Source organism: Pipra filicauda, unplaced genomic scaffold (assembly GCF_003945595.2).
Source record: "Pipra filicauda isolate LSUMZ 115617 unplaced genomic scaffold, ASM394559v2 scaffold451_size532456_pilon, whole genome shotgun sequence".
NCBI classification, from domain to species: domain Eukaryota; kingdom Metazoa; phylum Chordata; class Aves; order Passeriformes; family Pipridae; genus Pipra; species Pipra filicauda.
Window position 1 is genome coordinate 355,994 of NW_024104589.1, and position 19,258 is coordinate 375,251.

The 19,258-nt window shown below is 45.7% G+C and overlaps 1 protein-coding gene across 7 annotated transcripts in view; it reads right to left on the bottom strand.

Moving 5' to 3' along the window:
• Positions 1-19,258, bottom strand: part of ANTXR2 (ANTXR cell adhesion molecule 2) — an 82,926-nt gene that overhangs the window by 52,496 nt on the left and 11,172 nt on the right. For all 7 annotated transcript variants that reach the window (XM_027711848.2, XM_027711847.2, XM_027711846.2 and 4 more), the window contains exons 8-10: positions 5,673-5,733; positions 4,614-4,709; positions 1,829-1,898 (exon numbers count right to left, since the gene is read on the bottom strand). In XM_027711848.2, the coding sequence (XP_027567649.2) occupies positions 1,829-1,898; positions 4,614-4,709; positions 5,673-5,733 (227 nt within the window). The remainder of the gene's footprint in view (positions 1-1,828; positions 1,899-4,613; positions 4,710-5,672; positions 5,734-19,258) is intronic.

Here is a 19,258-nt window from a genome sequence, read left to right on the forward strand (position 1 = left end):
GTACATATCTTTCATAGCTGTCAGTCTTCTGCACAGCAAACTGCTCAGCTCTGGGCCAAAGCTCCAGAGCTTCAATAGCAGGTTAGGAAACAATATTTCACGTGGTAACTTGAGAAAATAGACTTTCCTGTGAACCTGTACAACTCCAAGTGTATTGTGCTGAGGTGCTCTATCCACGTTGCAGTTCCAGGGTGGCAGCTGTCTGGTTCAGTAACACTTCACAGCATAAGGAAAAATGCAGCACATGCAACTAACTTCCAATGCTTTAGTTTATGCCAACATTCCATGCATTTCACATGCATTTGGCAGGACTGGCTGTTTACATACTCTGGGACTAACAATGTGTAGAAAAGCATTTACAGCATCAGATTTGGGGGAGCTTAATACTGGACCTGGTTTGCAGCTGTTCATCTGTTCTTCCATGTTTCACTGACATACCTGGCATGGGGAGGAGGAGTTCTAACGCAACCAATTTATACTGTTCTGATGACAAAATTAGTTCTCTTACAACTGCAATGGTGCTGACTAGCTTTAGCCAAGCCAGCAGCTGTCCAGCTGTTGTGCTGCACAGCTGGCCCACCCCCGCAGCCCAGCTCAGCTGGGCACTGCTGCTGCGCCGTGGGAGGTACAGGCTGGGCTCTGACACCCTGCTGCACACAGGACAGGATGAGCGTGTCCCACAGCTATGGCAAAGGCCATGTGCACATCAGGAAACACACCAGCATTAAATGCCTTCTCGGTCCCTCCCTCTGCTCTCCGTGCAGCTCTGCTCCGTGCTGGTTCTCCCACCGGCCACGACCCAGCTCTGGAGGCACTGCACTGAGCCACCCCATTGGGGTCAAGCACTGAACTGTATTCCTCTACAGCTTTCCAACTTCCCTCCCCCAGCCTGCCATTTAATGCACAAACCAGATGTGTGTTTGGAGCTTTGCTATCCATCTTACAGCACAACTGAGGCAGTGGACTGCTGCTGAAGTCAGCAATGTACCTACAGAGAAGTCATCTGTACAATCTGCTTTGTTCTTCAACTGCTAGAATTACCACACAAAAATGCCAATGCAGAACTGCTGTGCTTCCTACTGGATTAGGATTAACCCATCCCAAATAACTGTGTGAGAGCAACTTCTTGCCAAATGGGGAGAAAGCCAACAGCCAAAGCCTTGGCCCTCCCACAGGGCAGTTTTCCTACTTCGGGTTAGCTCAGGGTCTCAGGAATCTGCGCAGTGAAGTCAAAGTGATCAGAAGGGCCTGGGGCACATCTGAGTTGGAGAGGAGGAGGGAAGGATTAGTTCTCCAAGGGCCAGAAGTAATGTGCAGCCCTGGCCAGTGACACTGAGAATAAGGCCAGCGCCGCGGTTTAGCCCCAGTGCTACGGCTGTTAACTCAGAGCCTCGTTGGATCAGGATGTGTGGAGCAAGGGTACCCGTCCTGACACATAATTTTAATAATAGCTTGTAAGTGTCAGTGGTAATGTCATCTTTAACAGTGAGCCTGAAGAGGATCCAGAAGGGAGCATAATATGCCCTGTTAGAACAGCTAATCTGCATAAAACGTATGACAAGCCAGACCTTTTCAGTTTCATAAACTGGCTGAATATTCATTTTTAAGGCACTGTCCAAATCGGTTTGGTCATAGATAACTATTTAAAGCCCATTTCAAAGCTGGCATATACACCACAGAAATAACATAAGAATGGGGGAAAAGGCAACAATAACAACCCCCTGTGAAAGCAATGAAGATTGCCTCTAGCCAAACCCCTGACGATGAGCATCAGTGATAGCGGCGCCAACTCCGGCACAACATGGTATGACATTTGGTCACTACTTACTGGCCACTTTTGTACAGGATCGGTGCAGGGCAGAGCAAAAAATCAGACTCCACTGTTTTAGGTTTTTCATCTGAAAAAAACAAATCACATGAGCTTACTATGCTGTGCTGCTTAGATGAGGAGCTGCTGTGTGAACATGCTGTGAGGTCCCTCCTTTCCTAATCTCCTTACTGGTCAGGTCGTGTCTGGAGCGGGCAGCAAGGCAGCCCAAGATAAGGAACATACAGCCCCAGACTGGCTTTAAATGCCAGGTGAGCCCATGTTACAGGGTGTATTTTATTTAACTCAAGTCAGCTCATGCTCTTCCAGAGAGATCATTTCCTAGAACCAACACCATTTTCGTGGAGAATGAGAACATTATTAGGGGGTTCCTGGTAGCTGGAAGATGAAGGTTTGTTTCTAATTGGCTCCATCTGTGTGTACTGCATTCCAGGACTGTTCTGTTAATTGTGATTGGAGTATCTGTTTTTTTGGTGTTTCTTATGCTTTTGAATCTGTCATATGCAAATCTCTTACACTTATAAAGCACCTACTTGTAGAGCACATGTGTCCAGCACAGTACTTTTATTCTGCACATGTGAGGAGAAGAGGAGGGAGCTCTTTTACCTCATGTGTTTGGTAAACTGGGGAAAATTCTCCTCCTGTGTGCAGAGCCATCCTCCCAAACTTTCCCACAGCAGGACTGGTAATTTCTTACAGGGATTATGTCCTGATTGCAGGGTGAGAGCAGATAAATGATCTGCCAGATCTATGTGGAGATGACTGTCCTGCATTTTGGGAACAGGCAGACAGACAAGTAGTTCAGGGGCAGCTGAAGGAGGAGCTGTTGGCATAAATGAGTTTTTCTTATGTGCTATAATCTGCACTGACTGCTTGGCCTAGATTTGGGGCTAGTTGTGAGGTGGGGAAGAGGGATTAGCACATTGCCATATGTTTTTGTCTTAATGGTATGTTTCATAGATTATTTTTCTATCCCACAGCTCCATTTGGCAGGTTTCCTTTCTAGCATTTGGTAATGGTTCTTTATAAATGCAGAACAAGAAACATGCCAAATGCATCTTCTCAAAGCAGAGGCACTGACACAGTGCGGGTGTGCTCAGAGGCTGGTCCCGAAGCGAGCCCAGGAGCTCAGGGAGGGGAACTCCAGCGTGAGCACATCCTCACCTGATACCCTCTGCTGTGCCCTCAGATACTGAGGGCTCTGCTGAGGGACTGCCAGTCTTCTGGAGAGGAGAATGCAGTGACATGAGAATGATGGCCTTCTCGTGGGACTGTCTCCTTCCTCCTGCTACTGCTCCAAATGCCCTGCCTACCTTCCTGTCCACCCTGGCTTCACTGACCCCTTTTAGGCTTCCTCTGGGACAGAAGCACTTGGAGCCAGCACAGAGCTGTAGAGAATAAGCTTGTGTATGGGGAAAGGACCACATGAAATTCCTTTGTCTCCTTCCTGTGCAAACGTTTGCTGTTGTCCATTGCTAAAGAAGTGAACTGGGGGGAGATGTAGAAGGCCCTGGCAAGACCCCATAGAGCAGATTGTGTTTTTATAATCAATACATCACTGTGCCATTCCCCTCCCCTCATGTGCTTCAGCACACCCCTTCCTGAAGCCAAGAAAAAACAAGCAGCCCAGAGCTGTAGTTGGCAATTCGCACATCAGATGCTAGTGAGTGTTTGTGGGCAATGGGAAACAGAGGTGACAATTGTAATGGAAACTGAAGGGAAATTTGTACAAGCAGAACTGACTTGCACAGGCTGCCTGCACCCAGAATACTGGGCTATCCTGTTATTCTGCCAAATGATTGTAGATATTTAACAGGCAGGAGGGATTGGCAGCCCATTCCAGTATATATGATATCCAGGGTAAAGACAAAAATGCACTGGAAACACAAGTTCAATTGGGTAGGAATTTAAGACAGGCTAATAGAGAAATCAGACTGTAGGCAAGGAAAAAATCAGTTGGACTTTTTCTACAAGTTCAGTTTTGGTTGCTTTCCAATCTGGCTGGCCTCTAAGGGATGCTGCTTAGAGCTAGAAGTTGGATGTACTTATCCTAGCCATCTCCTTGAGTTTCTGGATATAAAAACCAAAGTCAGATAAAAGCTTACAGGAAAGTGCCTGTAAAAGGTACCACGGTCACTGTCTGAAACAGAATTGCTTTGGGATGTGGCTGCAGTGAGTCCCACCACTGGAAGAGAGTGCTGCTGGGCACACTGAGCTGATGAACGATGGTGAAACACAGGGACAAAATACACCTACTGTTCTGACCTGGCCTTGTTCTGTGCTGTTGCAGAAAGAGAGCTGACTCCGTGTCACGCATCCCTGAAACCCACAGCATAGTGGCTCCACACCTGGGACGCCAACCAGAACGGGCAGAGACCTTCCAAGACAACAAGGTAAGTGCCTTTGGGAATTGCACTGACATGTTGTGGTCTGGGTGGTCTTGCAGAAAGGGCCCTCGGTCAGTACACTGTGGCCATGGGTTTGTTCATCAGCAAACATCTGTCTCCCTGATCATCAGGAGCCAACAGTTCTCACCACGTAATGCCCACAGCCAGCTGGGCTGCCAACACCATTCATGGCGCACAGCTAATGGCTCCTGGTACCAAAATCAAACCCCTGAGCTAAGTGTGAAGTAACTTCCCTCCTATTACTAATCCTCAGCGCTTTGCTGTTCTCCTCTTCTTCGATATATTTCTCTTGGAATTTTAATCAACTGAGGCCATGAGAAGCAAACTCAATCCCTGCATAAGTTCTTATGCAGATGATTCCTAACATCAATACTTACGGATTGTAGTCCCATTCACTTGATAGGTACAAGTCACGCTGTCAGTTCTCCCACCAAGGGTTAAGCCGCTTCCTCTAAGAACAACTTGAAACTCCTCTGGAGAGAAAAGCAAACACCCAAAATCACCCAACTTCACTAAGTTACACCAGGACAATTTCAGTTTAGTCTACAATAAAGGAAGCACAACATAGCAATGTTTCCAGCTTACTGAGATCTCCTTTTTACTGGAACCCTTGTACTGAATTCTCCTTAGGTCACACTAGGGAAAATCAAGATTTGTTCCCAAATCTTTATCACTGAGGCAGCCCTATGAAACTGCAAGTGAATTCTGCCTAACAACAGAATCTGGGGCTCAGTTGCACAGTAACAAACCATTTCTCAGTGAATGAGAAATCTGAGACTCAGAATGAGAACACTCCCCAAACCTGGATGAGGCGCATTTGAAGTGCCTCATGAAGAAAATCTTTCTCCTTAGTGTACTATTCCTCTGGAAATTGCCTAAGGGCCACACTATATCTGTGAGCTGTGCAGAGGAGGAGTGCAAACAGTTAGTTTACCAGGGCCACTGACTTCACCCAGACGATCTATGTTTTCACAGAAATATCCAAGTAAGATTTTGCAACTACCTTATTTTGACTGGTCTCCAACTATGAGTGGATTGTGAAGCCCAGAAAGAAGACAACCCCTAAAATTGTCTGCGACTCTTATACTTCATAAATGTATTTTGCTGCCCAAAAATGCAGTCACATGCTTTACTGCTTATGTTCCACAGATTTTGGGGAAGATATGGGGCAAGTGCAGAGCAGGAATCATAGGAGAGGGACTGGTAAATGCTTTCCAACTTCGATGTGATTCACCCAAGCTGTGGAATCAGGCCATGGCAGACACCCCCTCTAAGAAGGAGTCAACAGAGAAGCATATATCTTTCTTGAACTCCTTGAGGATTTTTTTTAAGTTAGAGATGTTTTACTCTAGACACGTGCAGTTTTCCTTTGGGTAAAACAGGGAAATCACAGTATTATAATCATTGAATATTCTTTTAAAATTATAAAGACTTACCTCCCACACAGACACTGGATGGCTCCAAATATAAGATCTCAGTGCATGACTGTTTCAAAACCTATTGCAAAGGAGGAAACTAGTCATAAATAGGTTTCAGAGTGCTATTTCAGTGAGCAATATTACTTTAAAACAATTGCTTGTCCCTAGAAGACAGACATACGCAGCTACAGGTTTGATTTGCTAAGACTTTGTAAGACATTGCCTGGAGCACGCACAGCTCCTGCAGGCCTGCAGAGTCAAGTCTAATTGTTCCTAAGGCTTGGATAAGTTTGTTATGCCTGGGATAGCCTTCAAAACATAATGATGTCCACATCCCTAACCTTATTTTCCATGAACCCCAATCCTAACGTTTAAGCCAAAAATTAGTCACAAGGAGCCTGATCCAAAACCTAATCCAGTCAAAAGCAGTGTTCTCACCATCTGTGGGTGAGGCCAAGTGCACGTTATTCTGAGTGCTGGCCCCCTGCCCTCCATAAAGCAGTGCAGGGACGCGCGGGGTTCCCGATTGCGCTGCCCGCCGTCACGCAGGGATGGCTCACTCTGGCTTGCCCTGTCACAAGTGCTATTTCTAGCGGGTGTTCAGAAATACTCCACGGAATCAATTCAGGTCCCTGTAACCACGTGCACAGCAGAAAGTCCTGTTACTGTCCCCTCTCTACCTCTCTTTGCTGGAGCTGTGTCTTCTGCTGAGCTGCCCTGACTGCCTGGCAATGTCCCTCTTGGCTTACTCTTAACTCTTTCTGCCTTCTCATAGGTACAACTCTTTTTACTCTGTCTACAGTTTTCGCTAGTGATTTCTATTGCTACACATCCAGGCCCAGCAGAAACAATGTAGTTGCTGCTCTGACAAAAAGCATGCCAAGCTCCAAGAAAGAGAATAGCCTCCCTCACTGAACACTTCCCACAGTTCCTCTCTCCCCACAGACTGTGGTGCACAAATTATATTTTTAGTGATTTAAAACCCATTTGTATTAAGTAGTATTTAAGGAAAATAGAGACCTTGCAGGCACACACATTTGAATGAGACACAGCACCAGAAATCTTAGGAAAGAATGTTGAACTGCAGTTCAGTGCAAGCCAAGCAGTTTGTACGAGCTGAGGATCTCGCCTTGCTTCCAAAAAAGGGCTTTGGCTTTTTGATTCCTATTGCAGTGTGGAGAGAAGTTTCCCGTGGTTTATTTGGCGGTTGGGCAATATTTTGTGCAAAATAAAATACAGCAAGAATACAGCATTTTAGTCCTTTGCTGTAACAGCATGTTCTATTTTTTTCCCTGAAGAGTCAGATGAACAGCCCAAGTGAAGCTGAGACTAGAGACAAGCCTTATGTGAAGCACAGATCCAGCAGCTGGCATTGAATACAGTAATTGTGGTTTTTTAGAGCCGCATTATATAGACAGGGAGAACCTTCTGAACCCCTGTCCTGGCCCCATTTGCCCAGTGTCTGATGAAGGGTCCATGTTATGAATTGGGGGTCAGGGAGAGGGGAAGACAATGTGGGACAGGATCTGACTTCCCTTGCAAAGCAGTAGTTCTCTAATGTGCTGCAGCCTAGGGTGAATTGTCTAACACTTTGCTTCAAAATGCAATGCAAATCAGGAAAGAACCTATTTGGACATGCTTAACTCCCTTTGGATTTAAGCATAAACTGGGAGGGGCAGACATAACAAATCCAAATGAGATGAAATGTGGCCTAGATGAAATGATCAAAAATCATGAACAAAAGGAATTTTCACTATAGGGTTCAGGATACACTGATTTCCTGCATGGAATCCGTTTTTACACATGTAGATGTGCCACTCTTGACTAAAGCAGGAAAATACTGAAAACTGTTCTTAGAAATAACTGCTTTGACAGTAATTTTTCATAATTTTTATTACTGCTGTTCTCTGCTTAGCTTAAGCATGCTGTACTGTTCAGAGACCCTCAGCCTCTTTGCAAAGGGGGTGGTCTGAAACTGCCATTTTGCCCCAAACAAAGCTTAAATTAGGAGGAAAAAAAAAAACAACTGTGGAACTACTAAAATTTGGGTTTCTAAGTTTAGCAGGTTCTTTTCCACCCCTCAAAAAGCTTTTTGATAGTCCACACTTTAAAGAAACAGAAGGATAATGGTACAGAAATCTGCCTTGTTGCCATAAACCCCTCCCTTCAACAATCAAGTCAGCTTAAAAAGCAGAAATCAAACCTTGTAAAGGATTAATTGGAATCAGGTGGAACCAATCAGAAGCATATAGAGAGCTCTTTGTTTAACCCTTTATGGTCTGGATTCTCTTCAATATCCCCTCTAAACAACACTGAAACACTGTTCAGAACTGCATTTTGCAGCAGTCACATAAAAATCAGAACACTCTTTGCAGGGTCCAACCCACAAGCTGTAGCAAGCACCAGCCATGTGCATGGTTTGGCTCACAGGGACTCTGCTGCCACAACAGACAACTGAAAATATTTTCCAAGGCAGTAATCACTGCTTGTGCTTTCACGTGTGGAGAAAAAGCACATATTTGCACATCCTAAAAGAAGGTACAGAAACTTGAGGCCTTGCTTTATTCTTGCTCACTCTTCTGTATCTGCTTTCATCTTTCTTCCCTTTCCATGCAAGCTATTCCTTCCCAGACAGCACAGGGCACTCCAATACACAGTTCATTTCTCTTGGGGGCAACTGATGTGAAGGCATCTTACCCATGTGCGTTATTTAATATGCCTTCATCCCCCTGCCCTTTATAATTTAAAACTAACTTTAAACTACCCTGCTGTGGAAACCTGGGCTGCAAAGTCAGCAAGGTCAAAATGAACTCCACAGAAATCCATACAACGCTTCCCCTTTCCCAGTTCATTATAATCCAAGAAACCTACTGCTCACAAGAGAAGTTGAAATCATCACTATATAAGGCCATCCTTGGGTAGGATAGTCAAGCACTCTGCTGACATAAATTCAAATAAGACTATGAATTGCCTTAGTTTAACAGCATGCAATGAGAGATTGAGAGAATTTATGTCATCCACTTGATTCCAAGAGCTTCACACCAAATATAGGACTCTGCTCCCAGGCTCGCAAAGGCTTTTCTACCGTTCCCCCCCTTTCCCACTCAGTGCTGGCTGGCACAGAGAGAACCAATTCCCCACAAACCCAAGTGCAAAATAGAACAGAAACCTGTCAGTCCTGTTGTCCTGCAGCTTCAGAAATGGAGACCTGTGGAGAAACTACAAGGGTGTTCTTCTCCTTCTGAAGCAGAACTGTGCAGTGCGGGACTGGTTCAGCTGGAACCAGAGCCTAATCAAAGTAAAGAGACCACAGCTGTGAGCTCCTTAGGAACTGTGTGGCTGCTGGAACAAGAGAAGGCAGTGGAGTCCTGCTCTTGAAGGCAGTCAGCCTCTTGGACTTAAGAGACATGAAATCCAGGCCCCAAACATCCTCTTGTTCAACACCACCACAACAGACCCCTGAGGAAATTACTCCACAGCTGCTCCGTGTACAGGACTTGCTACATTGCTGCCACCAAACTTGTTACATTGCAGCAGCCACCAAACATCTAAGATTTGAAAAATGTTCCGGTGCTTTCTAGGACCCCAGGAACACAGCTCATGCTCCACGCTAACTCTGCCACCCGGCACTGCTTCACAGGGCTGGCTCGAGGCAGAGCAGCCTCCCAGCAAAATCCCTTCTTATGGCTACCTAGTGAATGGACACCGCACAGTCTCTACAGCAGCTCTCAGTAAAGCAAGTCAATCACTTCAGAACACTTCTGAGAGCAGCAGTTACCAGAGTAGAGGCAGCCCAGATACCCGTGGGGGCTTGAAGCAAACTCGCTGGCACACGCTGCCCAGCTCCCTCTGTGAGCACTGTGGCTATTCAAGCAGAGCTGCTGGGCTCCAAACCAGTGAAATGGGGGCATTTTCTCTATAAGTCCCACTGTCTGTCACTTGTCTCCATCTCAGGCTCTTTCAGTGGCTTACAGGCAAGCATATGTAAATCCTCTCAAAACAGTTGTAGGAAGTTCTTTTATCAAGTACATTCATTCACTTATCGGAAGCTTTATCAGCTTTTCTGTTTGGCACCACTTTTCACTAGTGCATTTTTTTCTTGACCAACCTGATTGTGGATGAGTACTTAAAATCCCTTTCCACCCTCGTGGATTTCTATGCACTTCCCACTAGAAGGTTCCCAAAGGCTCACACAAAGTTCTCAGTCCACCTTCTGATGCAGCGGGTTCCCATTTTTGTCATTACTAACGCATTTCCTCCCAGAAGAGCTGTTTCACAGAAACGCCATCCATTTCTGACCCACAAGTGTCCAAACCGACCACAGGCTCCAGTTTTGTCAGCTCTAAGCTGCAGAAACACCCCACCCACCCAAATCGTGCCAGTAGCACAGAAAGGGCAGGTGTCCCTGCAACACGCTGCAGAAAGGCAGCCAAGTAACAGGCTGACATCAGGCTCCCCAGGGCTCGTGGCCCTTGCAAACTCCACCTCTGTTTATCGATCTCGCCTTGTCAGAGATCTTGCCCTTGCTTTATGCCAGCATTTCTTCACATGGCCAATGTGCCTTCTGGACCTGCCAGGACCTCTTTAACCTGGCTGTGCTCTGACTCACTTTTCATCTTTGCTGCTGCCTCTTACAAGTTCTCGGCACTTTAACAGCGAAGCAGCAACTTTCTGAGTATTTAGCCTGCCACACCCTCGGAACATACTGTGGAACAGAGCTGTACCGGGCCGCACAGTGTTACACGCAGGCTAAAACAACAACTTTCAGCACCCTAAGGGAGGTCATGTTCCAAGAAATTGAGAGAACAATGCACTAGTGACGAGCTGTGAGCAGCCCAACTGTCTGGTGACAATTAACAAAACAAGTCAAGTGTCAATTTATCTCACAGAACCACTCGGTTTTGCTTAGCCCCATATGCAGTTCAAAAGTTTTTGGTAGCAGGCAGCACCATAAATCGTAACTTGCACGGCATCTGCTCCTGCCCAGCACTGTACACTACAGCGGGTTCAGGCTTTGGGGCGGGTCATCAGTACAGCTGCATTCTTTACTGAACCACCATAATGATTTTAAGTCTAGAAAATGTTCTACAGCTGTGTAAGGTGTTTAGTTCCTGGGACAGAGGTCAGGAAAACCAGGAACTGCTGGAGGGGGACAGCTTCTGACACATTTTGGTCAGGCTTAGCACGCTAATGATTCTGAATAGCTAAGAACTTCCACAGTCACCAGTGGCTTTTACTCCCTACAGTTTCATCCAAACATGCACACCGCTGTTTACATTAGTGCTCTCTGGAAGCTGATCCCAAATCAGACTGCTGTGATTTCCAGGGGGAAGCAGCATGGTTCCCTGACAGAAGTGTATGTCCTGCAATGAAACAAATGCATCCGACTTGCTATTTGCAGAACCAAGTTTTCAAGAAGAAAAAATGTTCACTTTTAAAAAATAATCTTATTTGCTCTACTTGTGTATGGCAAGGCTCCGGCAAAACCTGCTGACAGCACAACATAACCAACCAGAGTGCGTGTGCAAAGATGATATTCCAGCAGTTGTATCTCCTGCTTGGTGCACGGAGCCTGTGCCTCGAGTGCTGCTCTTGGACGTGCTGCCAGCCAAAGTGTGTGGGCACAAGTCAGAGATGGCAGCACAGCCCTGAGAGACCCTTACATGGCAGCCTCACAGCCAACTCCAGGCAGCGGCTTTCCTGTGGAGATTCCAACCTCCCTTTCTTTCCTCTCTCCTTTCCAAATGCGGGGTCCTTAATTTTCCCTGGGGATGCTACAAACAGAACAGTTAGTGAGGAAAACTATAACCCCAAGGAAAGCATAGCTAGAAACTGTGGTAAATTGAGAACCTGAGTAAAACTGGAGGACCAGTGTTGAGTGTGTAACATGCCACGAGGATGTGCTTTCTGAATGTGCTGTGCCAAACTCCTCTTTCAGGTGACCACAAAACAGGCCTCACCAAGAGCTGCACCTCTTATCAGGATATATATCTCAAGATAGAGTGGTAAACATGACTAAGAACTTGTCACTGCTAAACATGGATATGCAGTGCGATAAATGTACTGCAAGCAGGGGGCAGGAAGTGAAGGGCCCTGATAACATAAGAGTGTTTAAATCCACCTGGAGTATTCTATGTCTCAGCTGGATCTGTGCACATAGGCAAAGCCTCCCTGACTGCCAGCTGTGACACTCCAATTCTGTGGACTCTCTTCTGATGAGGAATTGGCTGCACTTTTGGCTGGTCAGGAATGCCACCGGGCACAGGGGCGGCCACTTAAGTGGCAGGCAGGAACAGGGCTCCTGCGTGCACAGGCAGAGTAGTGTGTGCAGGTGGAGCCTTAGGAACCCTGGTCAGTGCTGCAGGAAGCTGTCCCAGCCTGTGGAACACTGCTGTCCAGTGAGGCCTGTCCCTGGTGAGTTAATGCCTTTTTGAGGCTCATGCCAGCTCCACGTGGAGCTCCTCAGAGGGATGGGTGATGAAGGCAGCGTTGTGCTGGTGCTGAGTTAGCCGTGTCCAGCCAAGCTCACCCAGGGGCTCAGTTTAGTTCCTAAAGCTAATCTGCTTTGTTCCTTCTGATTGGCTGAATCAGGACTGGGCTCACCTCATGTTTTAATGCGGGTTTGTTTTTCTATGAGTCACTGGGAAGTACTACTGGCAGCTTGCTTCCTTTTCTTCCCCTCTAACTTGAAACGTTTTTTTCCACTATTGCTGAGGCAGTAAAAAGGAAATTAAAGAAAAGCAGAAGGTGTTTAATTGGTGTGATGGACTTCCTTGCTGGTTTTGTTGCAGAGAATGAAATGCTAACTGTCCATAGAGCAGGATTTTTCATGCTGAATTCAGTGACCTTCATGGCATGTAAAGTGTACACGTGTGAAATCAGGGTGACCGAGAATTTAAGGTGTACGTAGGCTGGCATGGTTACAGGTTTCGTTCATTCATGAGCTGTTGGTTTTTTTACCTGATTGGGACTTGTGCCCCTAATACTGTTAGGCTTTAAAGATAAAGATACTAGAGGAAATGAATACAAGTAGAGCCTTTGATGTCAGTGATTACACTCAAGTAACCTTAATCATGAATAGGATCTCTGAGTCACAGGCCACCTTAGGCTCTGGACAGGCCAGCTCCTCCATATAGCAATAATGCTTGAACTCCCTGAAATTAATTGCTTGTTTCCAAAGTGAAGCCTTCCATTCTTTCTAGTGTTGGTTCCACACCACGTGTCTCTGCTGTGTTCAAGCAAACCCTATATTTACTTCTGCAGTGCTGATCTGTGCAGAAAGCCACGAGGCAGCAGGACCACCTCACACCAGACCGAAGACAATCGATTCAGGGTAACGTGGAAAGAAACACGTGCTTTTCTTGGAAAAAGCACCATTTTGGTGCTTCTCTCCAACAAAGAGCAGGAACTGCAGAGGTTAATATCTAACAGGCCTTACCTCCCTCTGTTGCCAAACATCTGTGCTAACTGCACTTCGCTGCCAAGCCTGGCCTGCTCCCTGACGCTGCTCGGCAGCGCCGTGGACAAAGAGCAAGGGGAAGGGGAAGGCTGCTACCCTGTCCCCTATCTAAGAGACAAAAATCCCGGAGACATATGGTCTTGCATAAAATCACCACCCGAGAGAAGCCTGGCACGGTGTTAGGTTAGTGAGAATATTCTAATTACACCAAGGCTGAGTAGTACCTCATTGGCAGTCGCTGAGGAAAGCAAATGGAGATGACAAAACTGTGGGTCATGAGATGCGGATTTTAACAGCAATGGAACCTTTACCCCCAAATTACTAAAAACAACCCTAAACCCATTACTTACCAAGTAATGTAACTAAGGATCAAGAAAAACTGTTACTTTCCATAACAGGAAAAAAGTTGTTCGGCCTATTTATTTTTTTCCCATTAGTTAGAAAAATCTGGCTCCAAGAAACTTACCACTACAGAAACACTGGATTTCATTTGGACCTGTGACTGCTTCCTTTGGAGCAAGTTGTGCAGCATCCCTTACGTAACGGAGCTGCCAGGCGTGCAGGGATGGCTGACAAGTCCCATCCCAATCACAGGGCACAGGCACGCTCACACTAACCGGAGCTGTGTCAGTGCCGGTGCTGGCTTATCAAGCTCACTGTGTTCCAGGAGAACATTATATGGTTTGTAATATGTCAGAGAATGTCAAATTAAGGGCTGCACAGCAGTGAAGGGTAGAGCAGAAAGCATTCTATTCCAGGCCATTGATTCCTTTTAACAACTACATGCAGTAATTCCCAAAACTATCTCCTCGGTCTCAATCACATGGAAAACATAGCGCAGTGTTAGTTCTGAACCTTGCACCCAGCGCAGCTTGAAGATTAGACCGTCCAAGGGGATTAAAGAAGATGACTGATTTAATCAGAATAATTCTTTTAATGATAACTTGCTGCATTTCTTCTCCCCCCCTCCTTAAATGTCTAATAGTTTGCTTCCTGGATTCCCAGTGCATAAACTGAGCATATTTTCTTCCTACAGGAAATGATCCAATTAAGTTGATGTATAATTGATAATGAACCGTTTAAGCTGATTTTGGCCTTGAAAAATCTTTACCGTGTGCAGTCAGCTGGCTGACCCCTCATTCACAGCGGAGGGGCAGCAGTTAAGGAAATGGGGAGCAGCCTCAGCACACTGTGACCAAGGCAGTGTACGAGGCAGCTCAGCTCAAGGGATCTGGGCAGGCTGGGCAGAAGTAGGGACTGCTTGAAAATCATGGAGTCCCTGATTACTGCTCGGTACCAAGGCGCAACCTGGCCCCTGAGACACGAGTGGTTCAGAGAGCAGAGCTTGGTTTGCTCCCACGTCAGGGACATGGAAACAGCGTTCTCCACTGTCCAAAGCTGGAGCACCACCTGTGGCAGTGGGTAAGTTTCCTGCTCTCCATAAATATGAACTCTGCTACCTTACAGCAGGTACCCATGGGAGATGCTGCTGGACTCGTGTGAGTTCAATAATTCCCCATCCCCCAGTGCCAAAGCCAGGTCAGTTAGAGGAAGTGCTGCTGACAGCACAGCTAGAGCAGAAGGCATCAGATTCACGGAGAGAGGATGGAGCACATCTTCGGGAAGCCAGCACGGTAAGTTTTACAAACCTAAAGGCAAAAATTGTTCCTCACACGAAAGAGCTCTTTGCCCACCTCAACAGAGCTGACTCGCCCTCACTAGACTTTGGCTTTGTCCCGTCTCGAGCACCACCTCACTGTCCAACACAGGTTGCGAGCTTCCCTCCCTGCTGACTTTGTGTTAGTAAGGCAAACAGGGACAGGTCTGCTTGTCACCAAGACCTGTCAGCAGCCTGTGGGCCCCTCTCTGTGCTGAGCACTGGGGCACAGTGACAGTGAGTGTCACCGTGCTCCAGATGAGAAGTGACTCCATCAGGTACCGGCTGAGCGTGCTGCTGCCATGTGCGGTTTGTGCAGCGGCTCCCTTCGGGCCCCACTGAGCTGGCTGTCACCAATCCGTGTAAGTCCAAGGTAGGAATGCATTGCCATGCACAGCGAGTGACACAGGAGCCATCCAGCTGACATGGAAACCCCCAGGATATTCGGTAGATACCCTTCGCTGGTGTCCAAATGGATCTGAATGCCACAGGGATTTTGCTGACTGCTCTTTGCAAGAGAAGCAGACTTTACCCACCACGCTTTACCAGAGAGAATTTATACTTTTAGAGCAGAGAATTTGTATTTGTATAGCACTCCCTACTTAGACCCCTTTAGCCAGAGCCTGTCCCTGTATAGGTGGTGAATATAGTTTCTAAAGGACCCTGGGTGCGTTTAATCCTTGGTTCAACCTCACTGTTCCCAGATGCACTCCTTTGATGGGTCTAAGTAACTCCAGCCTGGGAGTTGACATCCTGCAAATCCTGAGGTCTTCTCTCCCCAGGTCCCCCCTTCAACAAGAGGTGGATCCTTAAGTATCCAAATTTGCAACTCTTCCTGGACAAACTGACAGCTTTAGGCTAAGTCCTAGGATTTTTTCCCGAAAGGGCTCAGCCAACTTGGATACAATTTAGCTTGCATTTACAATGTTCTGGGTGGTCCAACCTCTCAGTTCACAGGACTTGATCAATTTTGGTTTTGTCCACTACGTTTAAGGTCGGGTTTCCCACGTAAAATGAACAAAAAAACCCGAGCACCCGCAAAATGAACAAGCAGAAAGAGCTTAGCAATTCTATTTATTATCCTTCCCAGGTAGAGTTCTTAAGAAACATATAATCCTTCCTGGGTAGATTCCTTGAGAAATTGTAGCAATGAGAGATAAAGGAACTTTAGGCTGACCCTTTTTTGAACTGATTACTTCCTCTAAAGTTCTGCATGTATTAGTTCTTGTAGTCTTATCTGGTAAGTTTTCGTGGGCTTTCCTAAGTACAAAATATATTTTAACTTCCTGTATTAAGTGCTGTCAAGTCACTTTAGTATAAAAATGTGTTTAAGTCTACTTAGAGCTGTCACACACTCTAATAAGGTTACTAAAGTGAGTTCCTTTAATGTAACTTTTAAAGGCACGAGCCTTGTCCAATTCTGCCTGCAGAGACAACCAGACAACTTTCACTCATAAATCAGCAGGACTTGTGTTTAATTAAGGGTTTCATTTTCTTATCTAGTACTGAACTGCCGCATGGTGACAGGAACTGTGCCCTCCCCAAGCCTTGCAGTTCACACTGCCCTGGCTCGCTCACGAGGCCACACTCCGTGTAATTACCAGCCAAACCCCATCAGTAACTGTTCTGAGAGTGCAGTAACTCGCCTTCAGCAGTTTGCTTTTAAGCTGTAGAGTTTTGCTTAGATTTATTCACCCTGACAATGCTGTTTAGTTACGACTTCGTAAAGTTAGGTATTAGCAATGCTGGCAGAGTGGGAAACTTCACAAAGCAGCCCCCTCTTCAGAGTTCTGCACAGGGCTTTGGAATTGGTAGTTGATGTTATTCAGCAGAAACACATGGTGCGATGGTTCCTTCCCACTCCCTTGCCACTTCTCTGGAGTTTTATCTGAACTTAAGGTCAAAAACTCAGTGCGAGCTCTCCAGCATCTAAGCCTGGGCTACTGTAAATGCTCATCTCGACTGTCTTCCATGTTAATCCCTGGGCACGATTAAACATATTTCGTGTATCTGTCCAGAGAAAATAAACTGGAATAGGTGCTTAGATTGCAAGCAATTGCAAGAGCAGGTACTAACAGACACTCTATGATAAAGCTCATCACTTTACCAACAAATGCAGTTCAACTGCTCAGCTCTCCTGGAATAGGGTACAAGATATAACAAGACAGCAGCCAAAAAAATCTCACACCTGGAGAGATCAATGTAGAAGAGGCTCCTGCATCATTCCTACTCAACAGTTCTGGGGTGTGGTTTTGCTCAGGGGTTTTAATTGCTGTGCCGCTGCCAGTTCTGAAAACTGTGATTTTTCTAAACAAAAATTGTTTAGCAATGTTCACGGAGGGTTTCACAACTGCACCTTTGACTCTGCACTTTGAGTGATACTCCTGCTCATTTGTGACCTGAGTATCTCATTTTCATCTGGTTTAAAATTAGTTCTCCCTTTTAGAAGCATCTCTTTGAGTCTGTATTCTCTAGCTAACTTGCAAACTGAAATGAATTTATAATAGTAACTAAAAACTGTGAATATTTCATGTTCCATTTGATCTGCTTATCAATGTTATAATGTTATGAGAATGATTTGTCAAAATTATTCAAAACCCCTGCAAAGAAAATTGAGTTATAAGTACAGCATACAAAAAAATCATGTTAATTTAGCCACCACACATGCATTAAAAAAAAACCCACAAAACTCACACACAAAAAATCCAACTGAAACAAAACAAAAACCATAGCTGTGGATACTTCGATCCATGCTCTGTGGTAAAAGCCAAGTGATGCCACGCTTGTTGAAGCTGCAGGCTGTAAATAAACCCTGGACCAACTCATGAGTTTAGTCTGCAGGGGCAGACCTTGCATTTAAGCTGTAGAACTTTTCCTGTCAGTGCTAAGCTGTTACCTTAAAACAAAGTGCTGCCATTCAGTGTGTCTGGTCCTGCTCTACAGCTGTGATACGCACACATCTGGGATTTTTACACTCGGGTTTTTCACAAGTGCCAGAAGAAGCTGGATTGAGGCTTGTGCAAGCACCACCTGCCAGATCTTATCAGAAAAGCTTCCCTCACTGCCCACAGGTGAAGGTGCTTGAAAGCCCCTGGGAGGTATAAAAGATGCAGGCTGGCACTGCTACTGCCCAAAACCACCTTGGCTGAGAATGGGCATCCTACAGCTTGTGCTAATCTTCATGTGCTTGAATTCCAGACTCCTCAAGGGACTGTACTCCTGCTGCACTCCTGCTGCTTCCTCAAAGGACAAGAGGAGTAGTGGAGAGACCTGACTCCTCGTAAGGCTCCAATCTGCAGGTCAGTGACCCTCATTGGAGGGGAAACACTGAACACCAATGTCTTTACTCCTCGATCTGGTTCTCCCTTGACATACACATTTTGAAAAGCAGTATCCTTGGAAACATAACATAATCAGCTGGGGCTAAACCTTCAGCTCTCATAAATAAGCCTAGCACTAGTGGCTTCGAGGTTGCATCATTTGCACCAGCAACATAGCTGAGTCCTTTAAGTCTTTCAAGTGGCATAGAATGAGATTTTTACCAGTAAAGGTTTTGAGCAGTACCATGTGGGATGCACTGTCTTTTCAGGAGAATAAATGTCAATGCATCAAAAGGTTGATTATCTCTCTTTAGAATGTGCAAGGAAGATTCTGAAATTACATTTATTTTAAGCAATAGAAGGAAAAGAAGTTGTTGCATTATGACATGCACAAAAACCACTGCTCAAGGGAAGTGATAAATTTGTGACTGTGTAATATCCTGTATGTGAGTCGTATCCTTTTGTTGTTTAAAAAAAAGGAAAGGGAAATAGATGATAGCGGGATCTCTCTCAGAAAAAGAATTCCATTTTTGACTTTGACTTTACTTTTGCCAGTAAGCCTGTTTGCACTGTGCTGCCTACACGCAGCAGCAGCACTGTTAACCTTGCATGAAATACGCAGCCTTTAGTTTAAAAAACGTTTCTCTTGCTTTGATCCCTTCTTGCAAACCACAGTAATCAGCTGAATGGCCTCACCTCACTGATGGGAGCTGGTCATGCCATGCTCACAAATGGAACTGAGTCTTATCACTCACTGGGATAACGAGAGGTTAAAGTCATGTATTTAGAATGTTTCTCTGTATGTGAAGATTTGGACAATTCCTAAATTGCACTTATTCCCCAGGATTTTAACAAGTTCTTCTCAACTCTCCCACAAAAACAGTCTCCGTTTTTTCCAGACTAAACCCACAGCAGCCATTCCTCAGAGCATCCCTCCAGCTTCCTGCACGAATTCTCCTCTCCTTGTGAGAGTCTTCAAACTCTCCACGAGGTCTGAGCATGAATAACTGCAGGAGGGGCAGGCAATGCTGATTTACAGAGTTGCATCTCTTAAGCATGAGGGAACTTGAACTTTTGCAATTACTGACTTAGGAATTAGTTCTACCTAGAAAAGTAAGCAGGATTGGAGAATGCTGTAATCTTGAGGAAATGTAAAACCTATTGCCTG